Consider the following 23537-nt stretch of genomic DNA (forward strand, 5'->3'; position numbering starts at 1 on the left):
CTATACTCTCGGCAGGGTCCTTGAGGGTGCATGGGAGTTTGCCCAACCAGTCTACATGTGTTTTGTGGACTTGGAGAAGGCATTCGACCGTGTCCCTCGGGAAGTCCTGTGGGGAGTGCTCAGAGAGTATGGGGTATCGGACTGTCTGATTGTGTCAGTCCGCTCCCTGTATGATCAGTGCCAGAGCTTGGTCCGCATTGCCGGTAGTAAGTCGGACACGTTTCCAGTGAGGGTTGGACTCCGCCAAGGCTGCCCTTTGTCACCGATTCTGTTCATAACTTTTATGGACAGAATTTCTAGGCGCAGTCAAGGCGTTGAGGGGATCTGGTTTGGTGGCTGCAGGATTAGGTCTCTGCTTTTTGCAGATGATATGGTCCTGATGGCTTCATCTGGCCAGGATCTTCAGCTCTCGCTGGATCGGTTCGCAGCTGAGTGTGAAGCGACTGGGATGAGAATCAGCACCTCCAAGTCCGAGTCCATGGTTCTCGCCCGGAAAAGGGTGGAGTGCCATCTCCGGGTTGGGGAGGAGATCTTGCCCTAAGTGGAGGAGTTCAAGTACCTCGGAGTCTTGTTCACGAGTGAGGGAAGAGTGGATCGTGAGATCGACAGGCGGATCGGTGCGGCGTCTTCAGTAATGCGGACGCTGTATCGATCTGTTGTGGTGAAGAAGGAGCTGAGCCGGAAGGCAAAGCTCTCAATTTACCGGTCGATCTACGTTCCCATCCTCACCTATGGTCATGAGCTTTGGGTTATGACCGAAAGGACAAGATCACGGGTACAAGCGGCCGAAATGAGTTTCCTCCGCCGGGTGGCGGGGCTCTCCCTTAGAGATAGGGTGAGAAGCTCTGCCATCCGGGAGGAGCTCAAAGTAAAGCCGCTGCTCCTCCACATGGAGAGGAGCCAGATGAGGTGGTTCGGGCATCTGGTCAGGATGCCACCCGAACGCCTCCCTAGGGAGGTGTTTAGGGCACGTCCGACCGGTAGGAGGCCGCGGGGAAGACCCAGGACACGTTGGGAAGACTATGTCTCCCGGCTGGCCTGGGAACGCCTCGGGGTCCCACAGGAAGAGCTGGACGAAGTGGCTGGGGAGAGGGAAGTCTGGGCTTCCCTGCTTAGGCTGCTGCCCCCGCGACCCGACCTCGGATAAGCGGAAGAAGATGGATAAATTGAAAACACTTCCTTGTGGTCTACATAACATGTAATGGTGGTTCTCTGGTCAAAATGTTGCATAGTTTATGTTTTACAGATAATCTTCAAGCCGCTTTCTGACAGTGTCTTCCAGATGCGCCGTTTTGTGGGAGGTCTTATTTACGTGGCTCACCTTCGGCAGCGTCTTCTTCCCGTCATCTTTGTTGTAGCGGTGTAGCGTGCAAGGACGGGGGTGGAAGAAGTGTCAAAAGATGGAGCTAACTGTCTTAACGACATTCAGACTTTACTTAAATCAATAACGGAGCAGCATCTCCTCATCTGGAAACAACAACAAGGCCGGAAATGTGTCCCGTGAAAAACCGTCCGACCGGAACTCTAACTAAAGTTCCTTGGGTGAATAATATAACTCACTACACCGGTATGTTTTAGCATTTTAATGGCGAGTTTACTGACAGATATAAGTAAGAACTTTACACTACTTTATATTTAGAAATGGCAACAGCGGAGGATGAATGTCCCATAACAAGAAGATGGAGAAAAAGAAGGAGCCTATCGACTATGTCGTCAGTAGAGGACTACAAAGGCGGACGCGCGCAATTTTTCAGGATTTATGAAGATCCCAAATACAGATCAGCAGGTACCGGAAGGTAAAAAAAGTTGCTTTTGCATAATATTGCGAAACAAAACACCAGATAATATGTCTTACCTTATACTAGGGATGTCCCGATCCAGGTTTTTGCACTTCCGATCCGATTCCGATATTGTTTTTGCACTTCCGATCCGATACCGATACTGGCCTATCCGAGCATGTATTAAAGTTATTTAGCCTACTTTGTTGTCAGAATCATGTTGAAAAGGGTTTTAGTACTCTTGATAACAACTAGCCAGTTGAATTAGGGGAGTTTGAATAATACACAATGGTTGGTAACAAGAAACTGACCTGTTTATTCAAGGATAAACACAAAATAGACAAAATTATACATGACAAACAGAAATGGCATCATTGAACTAGGGCTGGGCGATATGGCCTTTTTTTAATATTGCGATATTTTAAGGCCATATCGCGATACACAATATATATCTCGATATTTTGCCTTAGCCTTGAATGAACACTTGATGCATATAATCACAGCAGTATGATGATTCTATGTGTCTACATTAAAACATTCTTCTTCATACTGCATTAATATATGCTACTTTTAAACTTTCATGCAGAGAAGGAAATCACAACTAAAAAAATCACTATTTTTTTCATACGGTTTTGATGTGGAAATGTTTGCCTCGGCATTTTTGATGGTGTGGACGTGTGGCACCGAATGGAGATAAGCGTCTCGACAGACGTTACAATATTTGAACAATGATGACGAAAACTGTTTTCTCTGTCGTGTCCGTGTGTCGAAAATTGTTATGCGCTTATTTTTTTATTTGATTTTGTGCGTGGCATAGATTTGACGTGCGCAGAGGACGCTTGAGCAGGCGCGCACCTTAGCGGCTGCGCTAGCATCACAGCTAACGTTAGCCATGCTGCTACCTCTCTGCTCGGGGAGGACGTATACGTATGTGACGTATGTCGTAACAGTATGTGACGTGTGTAAGAAGGTGCGCTCGCTGTCTGTAAGAGGGAGACACAGGAAAGAGTGAGAAGAGCCTGTCGTGTAATGTCAGCAGCTAAAAGCAACTGCGTGAGAATTCACAGACTTGTGGATGTGTTGAAGGTGTGCTGGAAAATGCGGAACGGAAATCAGGGAGCAGCAGAAAAGTGGAATGTATTATTTAAATCGGTGCGTTGGAAAACACGGACCGGAGTTTTTTTTCAACTGGATCTGGATCGGCATTTTCCCATGCCTTGCCGATACGCATTTTTTTGCAAATATCGGCGGCCGATCCGATCCAAATATCGGATCGGGACATCCCTACCTTATACACACACTAGGGCTGGGCGATATATCGATATATCGCGGGTTTGTCTCTGTGCGATATAGAAAATGACTATATCATGATATTCGAGTGTACGTTCTCACGCAGTTGCTTTTAGCTGCGGGGCATTAAACTGCAGGCGTTTCTCACTCTTTCCTGTCTCTCCTTCTCACAGAGACTTTTAAAACAAGCGCACCTTCTTACATACGTCACACACTGTCACGTGAGCAACGTCACACGCTCCCGCGGAGCAGACAGGTAGCGACATGGTAACGTTAGCTGTGATGCTAACAGCTAACGGTGTGGTTTGAGTGGTAATACGAGAGAAAGAAAGTGCGAATCTGGTAAAAAATGGAGGAATAATTAATTCCCAAGAAAAACAGCACGGGGTCCATCGTCTGACGGTGGTTTGGCTTCAAGTGGGAATATGTCTTTACATGTCAACATCTCCGTTCGGTGCCACACCGACGAAATGCCGAAGCAACTATTTCCACATCAACACCGTAGGACATATACTATATGATATGCAGGTCATTTTTATGTGACACTTATTGAAATATCTTATGTGACATCATGCACAAAAGTGCGCTTTGTTCGTTTTAAACTATTGTAGTGGCGTTCTGTACAAAAAGTGCACTTTAATTTAGTGTTGTTTTGATGTGTCATCTTAGTGACATCATGCACAAAAGTGCACTTATAGCTTGTTTTAAAATGTCTCTGAGAATTTTGCACTTTGTTTTGGAAATGACATGAATGTTTGTGCCACTGCTTAATAACTGTTTATATAAAAATAAATTGACTTAGTTGTGATTTCCTTCTCTGCATGAAAGTTTAAAAGTAGCATATATTAATGCAGTATGAAGAAGAATGTTTTAATGTAGACACATAGAATCATCATACTGCTGTGATTATATGCATCAAGTGTTCATTCAAGGCTAAGGCAAAATATCCCGATATATATTGTGTATCGCGATATGGCCTAAAAATATCAAGATATTTAAAAAAGGCCATATCGCCCAGCCCTAACACACACTATAATAATACTCGTATGTTTAATGCGTCGACAATCCACCAAGCGGAGCGGCTTCATAGCTTACCAAAGTCGTACTAAAACATTTTGATAGATTTTTGAGCGCCGTTTGTAATGTTCTATATTTTCAATGGAACATATAAAATGTGGGTGTTGTTTACTTGAGTGATATTGCATCATACCTTGATCGATTGATTGATTGAGACTTTTATTAGTAGGTTGCACAGTGAAGTACATATTCCGTACAATTGACCACTAAATGGTAACACCCGAATAAGTTTTTCAACTTGTTTAAGTCGGGGTCCACTTAAATTGATTCATGATACAGATATATACTATCATATATGCTATCATCATAATACAGTCATCACACAAGATAATCATCAGGGTGTATACATTGAATTATTTACATTATTTACAATTCGGGGTGTGGAGTTGGGGGGGGTAGGTTTGGTTGTTATCATCCGTCATCAACAATTGAGAACAGAGAAATGGATATTGAAACAGTGTAGGTCTGACTTGGTAGGATATGTACAGCAAGTAGTGGACATAGAGAGAGAGAGATCAGAAGGCATAAGAAAAGTATCTACATTTGATTGTTTACATTTGATTATTAACAACAATCCGGGAGGGTGTTAGTTTAGGGTTGAAGTTGCCTGGAGGTGTACTTTTATTGCGGTTTTGAAGGAGGATAGAGATGCCCTTTCTTTTATACCTGTTGGGAGCACATTCCACATTGATGTGGCATAGAAAGAGAATGAGTTAAGACCTTTGTTAGATGGGAATCTGGGTTTAACGTGGTTAGTGGAGCTCCCCCTGGTGTTGTGGTTATGGCGGTCATTTACGTTAAGGAAGTAGTTTGACATGTACTTCGGTATCAGGGAGGTGTAGCGGATTTTATAGACTAGGCTCAGTGCAAGTTGTTTTACTCTGTCCTCCACCCTGAGCCAGCCCACTTTGGAGAAGTGGGTAGGAGTGAGGTTTGATATGGGGTGGAGGTCTAGAAGTAATCTGACTAGCTTGTTCTGGGATGTTTGGAGTTTAGATTTGAGGGTTTTGGAGGTGCTAGGGTACCAGGAGGTGCATGCGTACCTCATATCTCTTATGTTTGACTGCCATCTACTGTCAAACATCACTTATTACACCATGTACCAAATAAAGTGCTTCGAGGTCGGTGAGCAAAACCAGAGTTATTCCATACATTAGGCGCACCAAGTTATTAGGTGCACTGTTGAGTTTTGAAAAAAAACAAAACAATTTTTAGTGCGCCTTATAGTCCGGAAAATACGGTAAGTCCAATAAGTAGTTAGCCCAAGTAACATATGATATATTGAAGTGATGGAAATGGATTCCTAATTCCCCGTTTCTGACCAAAAAGACATGTCTCATCATAGCTTGAGCTTATATAAAAGTATATACCATATTTTTCGGAGTATAAGTCGCTCCGGAGTATAAGTCGCACCGGCCGAAAATGCATAATAAAGAAGGAAAAAAACATATTTAAGTCGCACTGGAGTCGCAATTTTTGGGGAAATTTACTTGATAAAAGCCAACACCAAGTATAGACATTTGAAAGGCAATTTAAAATAAATCAAGAATAGTGAACAACAGGCTGAATAAGTGTACGTTATATGAGGCATAAATAACCAACTGGTATGTTAACGTAACATATTATGGTAAGAGTCATTCAATTAACTATAACATATAGAACATGCTATACGTTTACCAAACAATCTGTCACTCCTAATCGCTAAATCCCATGAAATCTTATACGTCTAGTCCAGGGGTGCTCACACCTTTTCTGCAGGCGAGCTACTTTTCAATTGATCAAGTCGTGGGGATCTACCTCATTCATACATATAATCTATATTTACTTATTTATGAAATATATGTTTTATTAACAAGTTAAAGGTGTTTAATGAAAATAAAAGCATGTTTAACACATATAGTTAATATTGTTAACAAGTTAAAGGTGTTTAATGATAATGCAAGCATGTTTAACACATATAGTTAATATTGTTAACAAGTTAAAGACGTTTAATGATAATGCAAGCATGTTTAACACATATAGTTAATATTGTTAATAAATTAAAGGTGTTAATGATAATACAAGAATGTTTAACACATATAGTTAATATTGTTAACAAGTTAAAGACGTTTAATGATAATACAAGCATGTTTAACACATATAGTTAATATTGTTAATAAGTTAAAAGTGTTTAAAGATAATACAAGCATGTTTAACACATATAGATTCCTTTCTTTCATGAAGACAAGAATATAAGTTGGTGTATTACCTGATTCTGATGACTTGCATTGATTGGAATCAGACAGTGGTGCTGATAACGTCCGCATTTTCGAATGGAGGAGAAAAAAAGTCCTCCTTTCTGTCCAATACCACATGAAAGTGGTTGGTTTTTGGCATCTTATTTGTCCAGCTTCCGTACTCCTTTGTATACACTTTACAAGAAATACATTGTCGGCAAACTCCGTAGCTTGCTAGCTTGTACACGCCAGCTTTCTGAGACTCTTATTTTGTCAGCGCAGACAGGATGAAGCAGCTGCTTTTATTGTGCAACTGTGCAGTCGGCCTTTGGAGTTTTGACGACAGAGTCTGTTGAAATAAAGTGTTTCTCGCCTTCCTGTCGGTAATTTTAATGAGCTGGCAGCAGCCAGCGTCATCTCAGAAGACCCTCGGGTGCCGTGAATGTCAATCAAGTGACGAAAGTGACGTCATAGTGAAGATTTATGATCGCTCATTTTTAGGACTATTTTTTTAATGCCTGGCTGGTGATCGACTGACACACCCTCCACGATCGACCGGTAGCTCGCGATCGACGTAATGAGCACCCCTGTTCTAGTCTCTTACGTGAATGAGATAAATAATATTATTTGATATTTTACGCTAATGTGTTCATCATTTCACACATAAGTCGCTCCTGAGTATAAGTCGCACCCCCGGCCAAACTATGAAAAAAACTGCGACTTATAGTCCGAAAAATACAGTATATATATTTATATATATATTTAATGATTTACATTATATATTGTATGCTTTAACAGAGCAGCTAGAAATCATGTCTAGCGTCCTAGCAGAGTTTGCAGTTTGTGTTTGACTAGGGAGGAACCGCAAGTCGACTGCTAATAGAACATTGTAGACTTAAGTCTGTTGACGCCCAGGTGTGAGCTTTTCTACTCGCTTTTAAAGATCCAGTCCACACTCTTTCCTGTCTGTCTCAGCACAGCTCCAGCGATGTCCAAGTGGCTGAACGACGGCGAGGTGCTAGAAGGTACAGGGAGCTGCGAGGTGGTACCCGTAAGCCCGCGACCTCAGATTCCGCCAGCAGGGAGCCCAAAGTTAGGCAGGGGTCATAGCCCACTGGGTTCACCCACCGCGAGAAAGGCATCAGCAGCTTCAAGCCCGCAGGCAGAGACCATGGGCAAGGCAAAGGAGCTGTTTGTGCTGTGCGACAAAGAGGGGAAGGGCTTCATCACCAAGCGCGACATGCAGGTGAGCAGCTGATAGAAGTTAATTAGGTTGGTAATTAAGATTCTTTATTGTCATTCCGCAAAGTACACAACAAAACTTGATTCTGTGCTCTGTATTTACAGAAATAAAATAGAATAAACAACAAAACAAGTGTAAAAATGTTTAATACAAACCCCGTTTCCATATGAGTTGGGAAATTGTGTTAGATGTAAATATTAACAGAATACAATGATTTGCAAATCCTTTTCAACCCATATTCAGTTGAATGCACTACAAAGACAACATATTTGATGTTCAAACTCATAAACTTTATTTTGTTTTTGTAAATAAATATTAACTTAGAATTTCATGGCTGCAACTCGTGCCAAAGTAGTTGGGAAAGGGCATGTTCACCACTGTGTTACATGGCCTTTCCTTTTAACGACACTCAGTTAACGTTTGGGAACTGAGGAGACACATTTTTTAAGCTTCTCAGGTGGAATTCTTTCCCATTCTTGCTTGATGTACAGCTTAAGTTGTTCAACAGTCCGGGGGTCTCCGTTGTGCTATTTTAGGCTTCATAATGCGCCACACATTTTCAATGGGAGACAGGTCTGGACTACAGGCAGGCCAGTCTAGTACCCGCACTCTTTTACTATGGAGCCACGTTGATGTAACACGTGACTTGGCATTGTCTTGCTGAAATAAGCAGGGGCGTCCATGGTAATGTTGCTTTGATGTTGCTCCAAAACCTGTATGTACCTTTCAGCATGAATGGTGCCTTCACAGATGTGAAAGTTACCCATGTCTTGGGCACTAATACACCCCCATACCATCACAGATGCTGGCTTTTCAACTTTGCGCCTATAACAATCCGGATGGTTCTTTTCCTCTTTGGTCCGGAGGACACGACGTCCACAGTTTCCAAAAACAATTTGAAATGTGGACTCGTCAGACCACAGAACACTTTTCCACTTTGTATCAGTCCATCTTAGATGAGCTCAGGCAGAGCAAAGCCAACAACGTTTCTGGGTGTTGTTGATAAACGGTTTTCGCCTTGCATAGGAGAGTTTTAACTTGCACTTACAGATGTAGCGACCAACTGTAGTTACTGACAGTGGGTTTCTGAAGTGTTCCTGAGCCCATGTGGTGATATCTTTTAGACACTGATGTCGCTTGTTGATGCAGTACAGCCTGAGGAATCGAAGGTCACGGGCTTAGCTGCTTACGTGCAGTGATTTCTCCAGATTCTCTGAACCCTTTGATGATTTTACGGACCGTAGATGGTGAAATCCCTAAATTCCTTGCAATAGCTGGTTGAGAAAGGTTTCTCTTAAACTGTTCAACAATTTGCTCACGCATTTGTTGACAAAGTGGTGACCCTCGCCCCATCCTTGTTTGTGAATGACTGAGCATTTCATGGAATCTACTTTTATACCCAATCATGGCACCCACCTGTTCCCAATTTGCCTGTTCACCTGTAGGATGTTCCAAATAAGTGTTTGATGAGCATTCCTCAACTTTATCAGTATTTATTGCCACCTTTCCCAACTTCTTTGTCACGTGTTGCTGGCATCAAATTCTAAAGTTAGTGATTATTTGCAAAAAAAAATGTTTATCAGTTTGAACATCAAATATGTTGTCTTTGTAGCATATTCAACTGAATATGGGTTGAAAAGGATTTGCAAATCATTGTATTCCATTTATATTTACATCTAACACAATTTCCCAAGTCATATGGAAACGGGCTTTGTAGAACAATGAAAGTGTAGACAAGATATGTATTGCTTAAAAAAGGTGCAGCAGGTTTTAGTAGCATTTTAATATTGCACTTGAAGTAAAGGAGAACAGAAATGTATACACACATACAACATACTGTACATGTCCACATTTGTGTGTGTGCGCGAGCGTGTGTGGGCAGTCGGTTTGGGTTTAAGGATCCAGTAGACTCATAAAAGCTCTCGGGGTGGAAAAAGCTGTTTCCTAGTCTGCAGGTGCGTGTGCATCCGGTCCCGAGTCTGCCTGAAGGGAGAGTGGTAAAGGTGTTTGTGGCTCTTCTTGAGTAGGTGTCTCTCAGATGAGGAAGTGGGGCCCCGACAATCCACTGAGCCGTCTTGATGATCCGCTGCAGGACCTTTTTGTTTATCTCCTGTGCAGCTGCAGTGACAGACAGTACAGCCGTACATCAGGCTGCCTTCTATTGTGCAGTGGTAGAAGTTTGAGCGGAGATCGTGAGGGAGCCCATTCCGTTTTGTTGCGTCTACAGTCACATGACTGACATCCTTTCCACAGAGGCTGCAGATGGAGTTGCCTCTTTCGCCTGAACAGCTGGAGACAGTGTTTGAGAGTCTAGACCGCCGAAGCAATGGTTTCCTTACTCCACTGGAATTCAGCACCGGACTTGGTGAGCATACTGCACTTCAACATACAGTTATGTGTACACCCCTTGGTCTACTCAGACTCTTCTAAACAAAAGGGTGCACATTTCTCACAATTACTTGTGTTCCAACAAGTGGTTTCTTCCCGGAAGTGAAAACCAAGCTAAGATGGCTGTTGTACAGCAAGCAGCGCACACTATCTGAGTACACAAGGGGCCTATATATTCCTGCCAAAAGCAGATGTGAGCAAAAAATTGAATTATGCAATTGAACAGATCCCTATACTTCATCAAAAAAAGATTTGTTGAGTGATAACGGATTATTTGTCTGTGGAGTTTCCAAACATATCGAACTATCTTGTGCTCCAAAGTCCACACATCATTCTACACGACACAAGATATAAAAACGTGTAAAAGCATTGATTGAGGTCTACAACTTCTTTGTTTATGGCTGCTTCCAGGACATTGGTATCAGACTCTCCCGGATAAATGTGCATCATTTTTGATCGGGTAAAGTTGCATTTCATGATTTAACTTTGTGTCTCCTGTCATTTTGTTGCCTGCCCTTGCTTACACCGTTTACGAGTACGCGTCATTTCCCTTCTTTATCAAGTATAACTATCGATGTCAACTAGGGATGTCCCGATCTGATATTTGGATCGGATCGGCTGCCGATATTTGCCAAAAATTGCGTATCGGCAAGGCATGGGAAAATGCCGATCCAGATCCAGTTTAAAAAAAAACTCCGGTCCGTGTTTTCCAACGCAGCAATTTAAATAATACATTCCACTTTTCTGCTGCTCCCTAATTTCCGTTCCGCATTTTCCAGCACACCTTCAACACATCCACAGGTCTGTGGATTCTCACACAGTTGCTTTTAGCTGCTGGCATTACACGACAGGCTCTTCTCACTCTTTCCTGTGTCTCCCTCTCACAGACAGCAAGCGCACCTTCTTACACACGTCACATACTGTCACGACATACGTCACCTACTGTCACGTCATACGTCACCTACTGTCACGTCATACGTCACATACGTATACGTCCTCCCCGAGCAGAGAGGTAGCATGGCTAACGTTAGCTGTGATGCTAGGGCAGCCGTGCGAGCAACGCTCCCTCTAAGGTGCTCGCCTGTGCAATTGCGCACTGTTTAAGCGTCCTCTGCGCATAGCAAATATATGCCACGCACAAAATCAAAAAAAAAAATAAGCGCATAACAATTTTCGACACACGGACACGACAGGGAAAACAGTTTTCGTCATCATTGTTCAAATATTGTGACGTCTGTCTAGACGCGTATCTCCATTCGGTGCCACACGCCCACACCATCAAAATGCCGAGGCAAAAATTTCCACATCAACACCGTATGAAAAAATTAGTGATTTTTTTAGTTGTGATTTCCTTCTCTGCATGAAAGTTTAAAAGTAGCATATATTAATGCAGTATGAAGAATAATGTTTTAATGTAGACATGCAAGCCTTGAAAGAAAATTTTGAAAATCAAGACTACATTTCCTGCAAATGGGTGCATTTCTACCCTATATTTTAACTTTAGATTTATTCTCATATCAAACTCTTTTGGCTGTCTTTTTGACACTTACATCCGGCGCCCCCCTCCACACCCTGGATTATAAATAATGTAAATAATTCAATGTGATTGTCTTGTGTGATGACTGTATTATGATGATAGTATATATCTGATAGTATATATCTGTATCATGAATCAATTTAAGTGGACCCCGACTTAAACAAGTTGAAAAACGTATTCGGGTGTTACCATTTAGTGGTCAATTGTACGGAATATGTACTTCACTGTGCAACCTACTAATAAAAGTCTCAATCAATCAATCAAAACACATAGAATCATCATACTGCTGTGATTATATGCATCAAGTGTTCATTCGAGGCTAAGGCAAAATATCGAGATATATATTGTGTATCGCAATATGGCCTTAAAATATCGCAATATTAAAAAAAGGCCATATCGCCCAGCCCTAGTTCAATGATGCCATTTCTGTTTGTCATGTATAATTTTGTCTATTTTGTGTTTATCCTTGAATAAACAGGTCAGTTTCTTGTTACCAACCATTGTGTATTATTCAAACTCCCCTAATTCAGCTGGCTAGTTGTTATCAAGAGTACTAAAACCCTTTTCAACATGATTCTGACAACTAAGTAGGCTAAATAACTTTAAACTTTAATACATGCTCGGATAGGTCAGTATCGGTATCGGTCAGTATCGGTATCGGATCGGAAATGCAAAAACAATATCGGTATCGGATCGGAAGTGCAAAAACCTGGATCGGGACAGTCGTGTATGTGCTGAAAGCTTCATTTATGATCGTTGCCTTTGGTAAAAGCTTAACTCTTGTAGGTTTCGCTCACATTTGATTTATTTTATTCAGACTTGCTGAGTTGGTGCTCAAGGGAACACTCGTAGCAAAAATGTGTTTTAAGGATCAATCAATCAAAGTTGATTTATTATTTATTTATATATTGGCGCCTCGTACCCATTGACAACAGACGCTGGCTTGACCACCATGCGTATTCAATGAGCCGGACGTGACGTCATATTGAATCCAAGTAATATGCACCCCTACTGGGTTGCCTGTGATAGTTTTTCTGACAAATATACCAAGATTGAAATTTGGGTCACACCTTTAAGGTGTATGACAAGCTCATATCTGTTAAATCTACACCATGGAGTATCCTGATTTCTTCAAATGACTGCAGCCCACATGCAATGGAGAAATACACATGTCAACAACTGTCTTATTTTGCAAATTCACGATGCAGGTGAACTGATGGAGCAGAATGACTCGACAGGGCAAAGCCAAGACCTTACAGACAAGGAAAGAGAACAGGTCGACTGGTCTGAGAGTTCGGCTGCAATTACACTCACTCACCTACTAAATGAACTTGGCGCAGACAAACTTTTTGACAGGTGAGATCCTTGCTGGTAAAAATAAATAAAAATACACCAAGAGACAAGACAACAACGTTTCTTAAAATTTATAGTAGAGTGATACCTCAATTTTTGTTATTAATCCGTTCAAAAACTTCTGTTGAAAACCGACGTTTTCCAATAACAAACAATGTAAATCTAATTTCAAACCCCGTTTCCATATGAGTTGGGAAATTGTGTTAGATGTAAATATAAACGGAATACAATGATTTGCAAATCATTTTCAACCCATATTCAGTTGAATATGCTACAAAGACAACATATTTGATGTTCAAATTGATAAACATTTTTTTTTTTGCAAATAATCATTAACTTTAGAATTTGATGCCAGCAACACGTGACAAAGAAGTTGGGAAAGGTGGCAATAAATACTGATAAAGTTGAGAAATGCTCATCAAACACTTATTTGGAACATCCCACAGGTGTGCAGGCTATTTGGGAACAGGTGGGTGCCATGATTGGGTATAAAAACAGCTTCCCAAAAAATGCTCAGTCTTTCACAAGAAAGGATGGGGCGAGGTACACCCCTTTGTCCACAACTGCGTGAGCAAATAGTCAAACAGTTTAAGAACAACGTTTCTCAAAGTGCAATTGCAAGAAATTTAGGGATTTCAACATCTACGGTCCATAATATCATCAAAAGGTTCTGAGAATCTGGAGAAATCACTCCACGTAAGCGGCATGGTCGGAAAAAACATTGAATGACCGTGACCTTCCATCCCTCAGACGGCACTGTATCAAAAACCGACATCAATCTCTAAAGGATATCACCACATGGGCTCAGGAACACTTCAGAAAACCACTGTCACTAAATACAGTTTGTCGCTACATCTGTAAGTGCAAGTTAAAGCTCTACTATGCAAAGCGAAAGCCATTTATCAACAACATCCAGAAACGCCGCCGGCTTCTCTGGGCCCGAGATCATCTAAGATGGACTCATGCAAAGTGGAAAAGTGTTCTGTGGTCTGACGAGTCCACATTTCAAATTGTTTTTGGAAATATTCGACATCGTGTCATCCGGACCAAAGGGGAAGCGAACCATCCAGACTGTTGTCGACGCAAAGTTCAAAAGCCAGCATGTGTGATGGTATGGGGGTGCATTAGTGCCCAAGGCATGGGTAACTTACACATCTGTGAAGGCACCATTAATGCTGAAAGGTACATACAGGTTTTGGAACAACATATGCTGCCATTTAAGCGCCGTCTTTTTCATGGGCGCCCCTGCTTATTTCAGCAAGACAACGCCAAGCCACATTCAGCACATGTTACAACAGCGTGGCTTCGTAAAAAAAGAGTGTGGGTACTTTTCTGGTCCGCCTTCAGTCCAGACCTGTCTCCCATCGAAAATGTGTGGCGCATTATGAAGCGTAAAATACGACAGCGGAGACCCCGGACTGTTGAACGACTGAAGCTCTACATAAAACAAGAATGGGAAAGAATTCCACTTTCAAAGCTTCAACAATTAGTTTCCTCAGTTCCCAATCGTTTGAGTGTTGTTAAAAGAAAAGGTGATGTAACACAGTGGTGAACATGCCCTTTCCCAACTACTACATGTGTTGCAGCCATGAAATTCTAAGTTAATTATTATTTGCAAAACAAATATAAAGTTTATGAGTTTGAACATCAAATATCTTGTCTTTGTAGTGCCTTCAATTGAATATGGGTTGAAAATGATTTGCAAATCATTGTATTCCGTTTATATTTACATCTGACACAATTTCCCAACTCATATGGAAACGGGGTTTGTTATCTATTCCAGACACATACAAATGGTAACACAAAACACGGTCAATAGAAAACAATCATAGTTTTACACACAGAAAATACTACAAAATGCATATAAAAGACAAATTAAATCGATAAATTAACATTTAACATAACTTTTAACTTTAATAAAAGACTTGTTGGCAGAAAGGATGAGCGTAGAGGGAAAAGGGGTGGTGAGAGTTAATGCCACCTCTGTACTTTGCTTCCAGTTCTTTCTTGAATTCAATAGTGTTTCTCTCCTTATTTATCTAAGTGTTTGCACTTATTTCCAAGAACGCACACACAACGACCGTGCGCTCACTCAACTTTCTCTACATCAACCAATGCGATCACACACATGCGTGCAAGATAGCTTTACGACACAGCACGTCACATTGTCATGACAGCTTTATGTGTTTACATGCCGTCTTTCTTGTTCCGGCAAACTGCCTGGTCACCCCTCCTCCCTTTACATCAGCAGGCAATACGAGGTGGAACTAATCTTAGAGGCAGTCTAAACGTGCTGGGTTTATTTTAAAGTTAATACCGGTAAACACCATATTAGTTTTGATTGTTTAGCAAGACTTAGCATAGCAGGTTGGTGTACAAACCCCGTTTCCATATGAGTTGGGAAATTGTGTTAGATGTAAATACAAACGGAATACAATGATTTGCAAATCATTTTCAACCCATATTCAGTTGAATATGCTACAAAGACAACTTATTTGATGTTCAAACTGATAAACATTTTTTTTTTTGCAAATCATTAACTTTAGAATTTGATGCCAGCAACACGTGACAAAGAAGTTGGGAAAGGTGGCAATAAATACTGATAAAGTTGAGGAATGCTCATCAAACACTTATTTGGAACATCCCACAGGTGTGCAGGCTAATTGGGAACAGGTGGGTGCCATGATTGGGTATAAAAACAGCTTCCCAAAAAATGCTCAGTCTTTCACAAGAAAGGATGGGGCGAGGTACACCCCTTTGTCCACAACTGCGTGAGCAAATAGTCAAACAGTTTAAGAACAACGTTTCTCAAAGTGCAATTGCAAGAATTTTAGGGATTTTAACATCTACGGTCCATAATATCATCAAAAGGTTCAGAGAATCTGGAGAAATCACTCCACGTAAGCGGCATGGCCGGAAACCAACATTGAATGACCGTGACCTTCGATCCCTCAGACGGCACTGTATCAAAAACCGACATCAATCTCTAAAGGATATCACCACATGGGCTCAGGAACACTTCAGAAACCCACTGTCAGTAACTACAGTTGGTGGCTACATCTGTAAGTGCAAGTTAAAACTCTCCTATGCAAGGCGAAAACCGTTTATCAACAACACCCAGAAACGCCGTTGGCTTCGCTGGGCCTGAGCTCATCTAAGATGGACTGATACAAAGTGGAAAAGTGCTCTGTGGTCTGACGAGTCCACATTTCAAATTGTTTTTGGAAACTGTGGACGTCGTGTCCTCCGGACCAAAGAGGAAAAGAACCATCCGGACTGTTATAGGCGCAAAGTGTAAAAGCCAGCCTGTGATGGTATGGGGGTGTATTAGTGCTCAAGACATGGGTAACTTACACATCTGTGAAGGCACCATTAATGCTGAAAGGTATAGATTTTGGAGCAACATATGTTGCCATCCAAGCAACGTTAGCATGGACGCCCCTGCTTATTTCAGCAAGACAATGCCAAGCCACGTGTTACATCAAACTGGCTTCATAGTAAAAGAGTGCGGGTACTAGACTGGCCTGCCTGTAGTCCAGACCTGTCTCCCATTGAAAATGTGTGGCGCATTATGAAGCCTAAAATAGCACAACGGAGACCCCCGGACTGTTGAACAACTTAAGCTATACATCAAGCAAGAATGGGAAAGAATTCCACCTGAGAAGCTTAAAAAATGTGTCTCTTCTGTTCCCAAACGTTTACTGAGTGTTGTTAAAAGGAAAGGCCATGTAACACAGTGGTGGACATGCCCTTTCCCAACTACTTTGGCACGTGTTGCAGCCATGAAATTCTAAGTTAATTATTTGCAAAAAAAAATCAAGTTTATGAGTTTGAACATCAAATATCTTGTCTTTGTAGCATATTCAACTGAATATGGGTTGAAAAGGATTTGCAAATCATTGTATTCCGTTTATATTTACATCTAACACAATTTCCCAACTCATATGGAAACGGGGTTTGTATTAAGTGAAGCTCTAGAACAGTGGTTCTTAACCTTGTTGGAGGTATCGAACCCCACCAGTTTCATATGTCCATTCACCGAACCCTTCTTTAGTGAAAAATAAAATGTTTTTTTCAATTCAAGAAAAAGTTATGTTTTTTTACTGGTGCACAAAATTAACTGTGCATGAATATCACCTTGTTCAAAGAACAAAACCAACACCGTGCATGAACTCACAACAAATTACACACATTACCATGAATTGATTAACGTGGACCCCGACTTAAACAAGTTGAAAAACTTATTGGGGTGTTACCATTTAGTGGTCAATTGTACGGAATATGTAATGTTCTGTTTCATATAATGTATTCTCTTCCTTTGCAATCTACTAGTAAAAGTTTCAATCGATCAATCAAAAAACCTGCAAATCAGATGGAAAATTAGAGGGAACATTGTTTGGGGGTATCCATAATACGCTGATAGGGAGAAGTTTTTATTTACACCAGGGGTGCTCACACTTTTTCTGCAGGCGAGCTACTTTTCAATTGATCAAGTCGTGGGGATCTACCTCATTCATATATATAATTTATATTTACTTATTTATGAAATATATGTTTTTGTTAATAAGTTAAAGGTGTTTAATGATAATGCAAGCATGTTTAACACATATAGTTAATATTGTTAATAAATTAAAGGTGTTTAATGATAATGCAATCATGTTTAACACATAATTAATATTGTTAATAAATTAAAGGTGTTTAATGATAATACAAGAATGTTTAATACATATAGTTAATATTGTTAATACATTAAAGGTGTTTAATGATAATACAAGTATGTTTAATACATATAGTTAATATTGTTAACAAGTTAAAGGTGTTTAAAGATAATGCAAGCATGTTTAATACATATAGTTAATATTGTTAACAAGTTAAAGGTGTTTAATGATAATACAAGCATGTTTAATACATATAGTTAATATTATTAATGAGTTAAAGGTGTTTAAAGATAATACAAGCATGTTTAACTCATATAGTTAATATTGTTAACAAGTTAAAGGTGTTTAATGATAATACAAGCATGTTTAACACATATAGTTAATATTGTTAATAAGTTAAAGGTGTTTAAAGATAATGCAAGCATGTTTAACACATATAGTTAATATTGTTAACAAGTTAAGGTGTTTAAAGATAATACAGGCATGTTTAACACATATAGATTCCTTTCTTTCATGAAGACAAGAATATAAGTTGGTGTATTACCTGATTGTGATGACTTGCATTGATTGGAATCAGACAGTGGTGCTAAAAACATCCGCATTTTCGAATGGAGGAGAAAAAAGTCCTCCTTTCTGTCCAATACCACATGAAAGTGGTTGGTTCTGTCCAATACCACATGAAAGTGGTTGGTTCTGTCCAATACCACATGAAAGTGGTTGGTTCTGTCCAATACCACATGAAAGTGGTTGGTTTTTGGCATCTTATTTGTCCAGCTTCCGTACTCCTTTGTATACACTTTACAAGAAATACATTGTCGGCAAACTCCGTAGCTTGCTAGCTTGTGCACGCCAGCTTTCTGAGACTCTTGTTTTGTTAGCGCAACTGTGCAACTGTGCAGTCGGTCTTTGGACTTTTGACGACAGGTACGGCGCCAGAGTCTGTTGAAATAAAGTGTTTCTCGCCTTCCAGTCGGTAATTTTAATGAGCTGGCAGCAGCCAGCGTCATCTCAGAAGACCCTCGGGTGCCGTGAATGTCAATCAAGTGACGAAAGTGACGTCCTAGTGAAGATTTATGATCGCTCATTTTTAGGACTATTTTTTTAATGCCTGGCTGGTGATCGACTGACACACCCTCCGAGATCGACTGGTAGCTCGCGATCGACGTAATGAGCACCCCTGATTTACACGATAACTCAGATGTCTCTTTACCTCCGTGGCGGAGGCTCCGCCGAACCCCTGAGGACGACTCACCGAACCCCTAGGGTTTGATCGAACCCAGGTGAAGAACCACTGCTCTAGAAACACGGACTCTAAGGCTCTTGTTGACTGTATCATACTAAAACCAAGACATATTTAGGTTCCATTTTTTGTCTAAAACCGGGCATATGAAATCGAGGTGCAAATATACATTGTTGCTTGAGGTATTGTGGTTTCACGGTGTACATACAATATGAAAGTGTGAATTATGTTATTAGAAATCCAGTCTCTAAATACTGGTAAGTAGTGAATTATAAAATCAAGGGATGCTCATACAAATTAATAGTTTTTTGACAAGTGCATTTTTCGACTCAATATGATTGTTATTGCTACAGTGTATGCTTGTGAAGTTTGACTTTGTTTTCTTGTCGTGTGGCAGTCAGCAGGAGCTCTGTTCTCTGTGGTGTGAGCTCCAGAGAGAGCGTCCAGAGCTGCTGTGTCTCCTGGAAGGCATCCTGCTCCATGCCTTGACCCATTTACAAGACTCCATCAGAGAGCGAGACAGTCTTGAACAGGCTTTGCGCAGGTAGAAAACCTATCCCCTTCATTCTGCTCTGTGGGCTCAAACGTTGAGCTCAGTTTGAAAATCCCTTCAACTTTGTTGCACTTAAAGACGGGAGACTGAACATGATCAAGTTGTTCGGTCCATCTATGAAGAAATGGAAAACCAGCTCCGTGAGGAACAAGAGAAACGCCTTGCTCAGGTACAAACATGCAGTATGTACTTTGACTGTTGAACAGCTGATCTTACTAATTAAATGACCTCAGGATAGTGTCAAACAGAAGCAAAAAGGCTTACAGCTTGAAGAAGAGTTGAAGATGCGGGACCAAGAATTGGAGATAACGCTCAGCAGACAGAAAGAGGTGTGTAGGTTGTTACTACTCTACAATGTCAACATAACAAAGGAAGTCACCAGAACTTCTTTTTGCACGAAGCTGGACACCAGAATGCAGCAGCTTATCTGTGAGCAAGTAAGCATGAAGGAGAAGAACCACCAGCTGCGTAGCCTCAACATGCAGCTCCAGGAGCAGGCGGAGAGCAGCAGAGACCAGCTGCAGGCTGCTTTGGGTCAGCTGGCCCAGCTGCAGCTCAGCGCTGCCAAGGAGCAAGTGGCCAGACAACAGTAAGAAGCACGGGCTACCTCGGTTTGGTTTCTGCATAGCTTCATCACAGCAAAACTTGAAGTTTATCAAACACTTCCTATAAACTTTTCAGTCCAAACCAAAACTTAACTCTCTTCGCATCACAGGTGTCAAACTCATCATTTTATGTGGCCCGCGGCAGGCTGGAAATAATGTGCATCAAATCAAATCAACTTTATTTATAAAGCACATTTAAAATTTACCACAGGGGTAGCCAAAGTGCTGTACAATGGGCAGGTTAAAAGATAATACGAGAACCGAGCAAACACAACACAACACAAACAGAGCACAATAAATAAATAGAACATAAAAACAGGTTCACAGCAGGTGTATTATGGGGCGCCATAGCAGGGTGGATATCACTCAGTGTTAAAAGCCATGGAATAAAAGTATGTTTTTAAGAGAGATTTAAAAACAGGAAGAGAGGAGGCCTGTCTAACACTCAGAGGTAGGTCGTTCCAGAGCTTGGGAGCAGCAGCGGCAAAAGCTCTGTCACCTCTAAGCTTCAGCCTTGTGCATACTTGCCAACCCTCCCGGATTTTCCGGGAGACTCCCGAAATTCAGCGCCTCTCCCGAAAACCTCCCGGGACAAATTTTCTCCCTAAAATCTCCCGAAATTCAGGCGGAGCTGGAGGCCACGCCCCCTCCAGCTCCATGAGGACCTGAGTCCGTTTTCCCACGATATAAACAGTGTGCCTGCCTAAACACATTATAACTGTAGAATGATCGAGGGCGAGTTCTTGGTTTCTTATGTGGGTTTATTGTTAGGCAGTTTCATTAACGTCCTCCCAGCGCGGTAACAACACACAACAACAGCAGTCATGTTTTTGTCTACGTAAAGCAGTTCGTCTGCCGTAAACAGCAATGTTGTGACACTCTTAAACAGGACAATACTGCCATCTATAACATCAATAACATATACGGCTTTTAGAGAGTGCAGTGCACAACTGCGCACACAAGGAGACGAAGCAGAAGAACGAGGAAGATACAGCCATGGCGACGCGTAAGATGAAGAAATACGCTTTGTTGCACCTTTCCTGCCTGAGTCCGGCGATTAGTTGCAAATCTTGCTTTATTTATTGCTTGCACACAGCCAATCCAACACAAAACAAACTAGTCCCCGCCCGCACTCACGCTACCGCTCCCTCTCTTCTCTCGCCCACACACTCACTGACGTCACTCACCTCACATGCTCACCTATTAAAGGGCCACACACACACATACGCTACTCTCATAACAGCTTGTAAGTTCCAAGCCGCAGCTGCGATTGGACCTGGATAGCCTCCGGGAAGAAGTAGTGGACTACCAAGTGCTTGGCACTGAAAATCTTCCTCAGGAAGCAAAGATTGACCGGTTTTGGGCCATGCTAGGGAGAGATGGAAGATTCCAGTCTCTAATGCATTTGATGAAAGCACTTTTGTGCGTGCCACACATCAATGCATCATCAGAGAGGGTGTTCAGCATGGTTAGAAAAATAGTGACAGAGAATAGAACAAGGATGGACAATTCAACCCTTAACTCAACAATGAGTAGATGAGTGTTGTGTGTGTGTATATGTGTAAATAAATGAACACTGAAATTCAAGTATTTATTTTATTTATACATACATATATATATAATAAAATAAATACAGTATATATATATATATATATATATATATATATATATATATATATATAGCTAGAATTCACTGAAAGTCAAGTATTTCTTATATATATATATATATATATATATATATATATATGAAATACTTGACTTGGTGAATTCTAGCTGTCAATATACTCCTCCCCTCTTAACCACGGTACCCTTAATGCCCACACAGTTCTCAAGACGAGTGATTAAGGTGGCGTGGAACGCAGCAGACAGATCTAAAAGCACCAGGACAACATATTTACCAGAATCAGTTGACAGGAGGATATCTTTAAAAACTTTTAGAAGCGCTGACTCTGTGCTGTGGAGGGCTTTAAAACCGGACTGGAACAGCTCAGTGATACCATTATCCTCTAAGAAGGGCAACAACTGACTGTAGACAACCTTCTCTAATATTTTGGAAATGTATGGAAGATTAGAGATAGGTCTAAGGTTAGAGAGGAGAGAAGGGTCAAGGCTTTGTTTTGTTGGCTCAACAAAACACTTGAAAGCTAGTTTGTCTTTCAATTTTGACATAAAAAAGGTTCTGCATGCAATTGCATATCTTCTAAACGTTAATATTATTTGATCATCCAACAAGATATTAAATAAATGTTTTTGGTTTTGGTTTTCAAAAATAAATACTTATTACATGTTTGTCAGCTTGACTTAATCTCCATCAATCTGTTAGTAAAAATTTAATAAACACAATTGCCCATGCAAATTGTTAAACGGTTATATTCAAATACAGTACTATATGACCATAATTGTGACGTGGCCCTCCATAAAATTAGTTTGACACACCTGCTTTTGTATCAACACAATATGCTACAAATTAAGACTTATCTTGTACAAGAACGTTTTTACCAGCGTTGACTCAGACTGAAGAGAATGATACAAGATGTTTTGTTGGTAATGTAAAGTTAAAGGTAAATCTGCATTTAGTTTGTTTTCAGAGTGTATTGTCAATGTACAAACCCCGTTTCCATATAAGTTGGGAAATTGTGTTAGATGAATATAAAAACGGAATACAATGATTTGCAAATAATTTTCAACCCATATTCAGTTGAATATGCTACAAAGACAACATATTTGATGTTCAAAGTGATTTTTTGCAAATAATCATTAACTTTAGAATTTGATGCCAGCAACACGTGACAAAGAAGTTGGGAAAGGTGGCAATAAATACTGATAAAGTTGAGGAATGCTCATCAAACACTTATTTGGAACATCCCACAGGTGAACAGGCAAATTGAGAACAGGTGGGTGCCATGATTGGGTATAAAAGTAGATTCCATGAAATGCTCAGTCATTCACAAACAAGGATGGGGCGAGGGTCACCACTTTGTCAACAAATGCATGAGCAAATTGTTGAACAGTTTAAGAAAAACCTTTCTCAACCAGCTATTGCAGGGAATTTAGGGATTTCACCATCTACGGTCCGTAAATCATCAAAGGGTTCAGAGAATCTGGAGAAATCACTGCACGTAAGCAGCTAAGGCCGTGACCTTCCATCCCTCAGGCTGTACTGCATCAACAAGTGACATCAGTGTGTAAAGGATATCACCACATGGGCTCAGGAACACTTGGGAAACCCACTGTCAGTAACTACAGTTGGTCGCTACATCTCTAAGTGCAAGTTAAAACTCTCCTATGCAAGGCGAAAACCGTTCCTCAACTACACCCAGAAACGCCGTCGGCTTCGCTGGGCCTGAGCTCATCTAAGATGGACTGATACAAAGTGTAAAAGTGTTCTGTGGTCTGACGAGTCCACATTTCAAATTGTTTTTGGAAACTGTGGACGTCGTGTCCTCCGGACCAAAGAGGAAAAGAACCATCCGGATTGTTATAGGCGCAAAGTTGAAAAGCCAGCATCTGTGATGGTATGGGGGGTGTATTAGTGCCCAAGACATGGGTAACTTACACATCTGTGAAGGCATCATTAATGCTGAAAGGTACATACAGGT

At 41.0% G+C, this 23537-nt stretch overlaps 1 protein-coding gene across 3 annotated transcripts in view; it reads left to right on the plus strand.

Moving 5' to 3' along the window:
* Positions 1-23537, plus strand: part of cracr2b (calcium release activated channel regulator 2B) — a 62137-nt gene that overhangs the window by 18173 nt on the left and 20427 nt on the right. For 2 of the 3 annotated variants that reach the window (XM_072913974.1, XM_072913975.1), the window contains exons 2-8: positions 7337-7607; positions 9858-9969; positions 12738-12885; positions 19178-19324; positions 19412-19497; positions 19562-19662; positions 19735-19922. In XM_072913974.1, coding sequence (XP_072770075.1) covers positions 7337-7607; positions 9858-9969; positions 12738-12885; positions 19178-19324; positions 19412-19497; positions 19562-19662; positions 19735-19922 — 1053 coding nt within the window. The remainder of the gene's footprint in view (positions 1-7336; positions 7608-9857; positions 9970-12737; positions 12886-19177; positions 19325-19411; positions 19498-19561; positions 19663-19734; positions 19923-23537) is intronic. The other variant, XM_072913976.1, reaches the window with a different exon arrangement.

This window comes from Nerophis lumbriciformis, linkage group LG10, assembly GCF_033978685.3.
Source record: "Nerophis lumbriciformis linkage group LG10, RoL_Nlum_v2.1, whole genome shotgun sequence".
In the NCBI taxonomy this organism is placed as follows: domain Eukaryota; kingdom Metazoa; phylum Chordata; class Actinopteri; order Syngnathiformes; family Syngnathidae; genus Nerophis; species Nerophis lumbriciformis.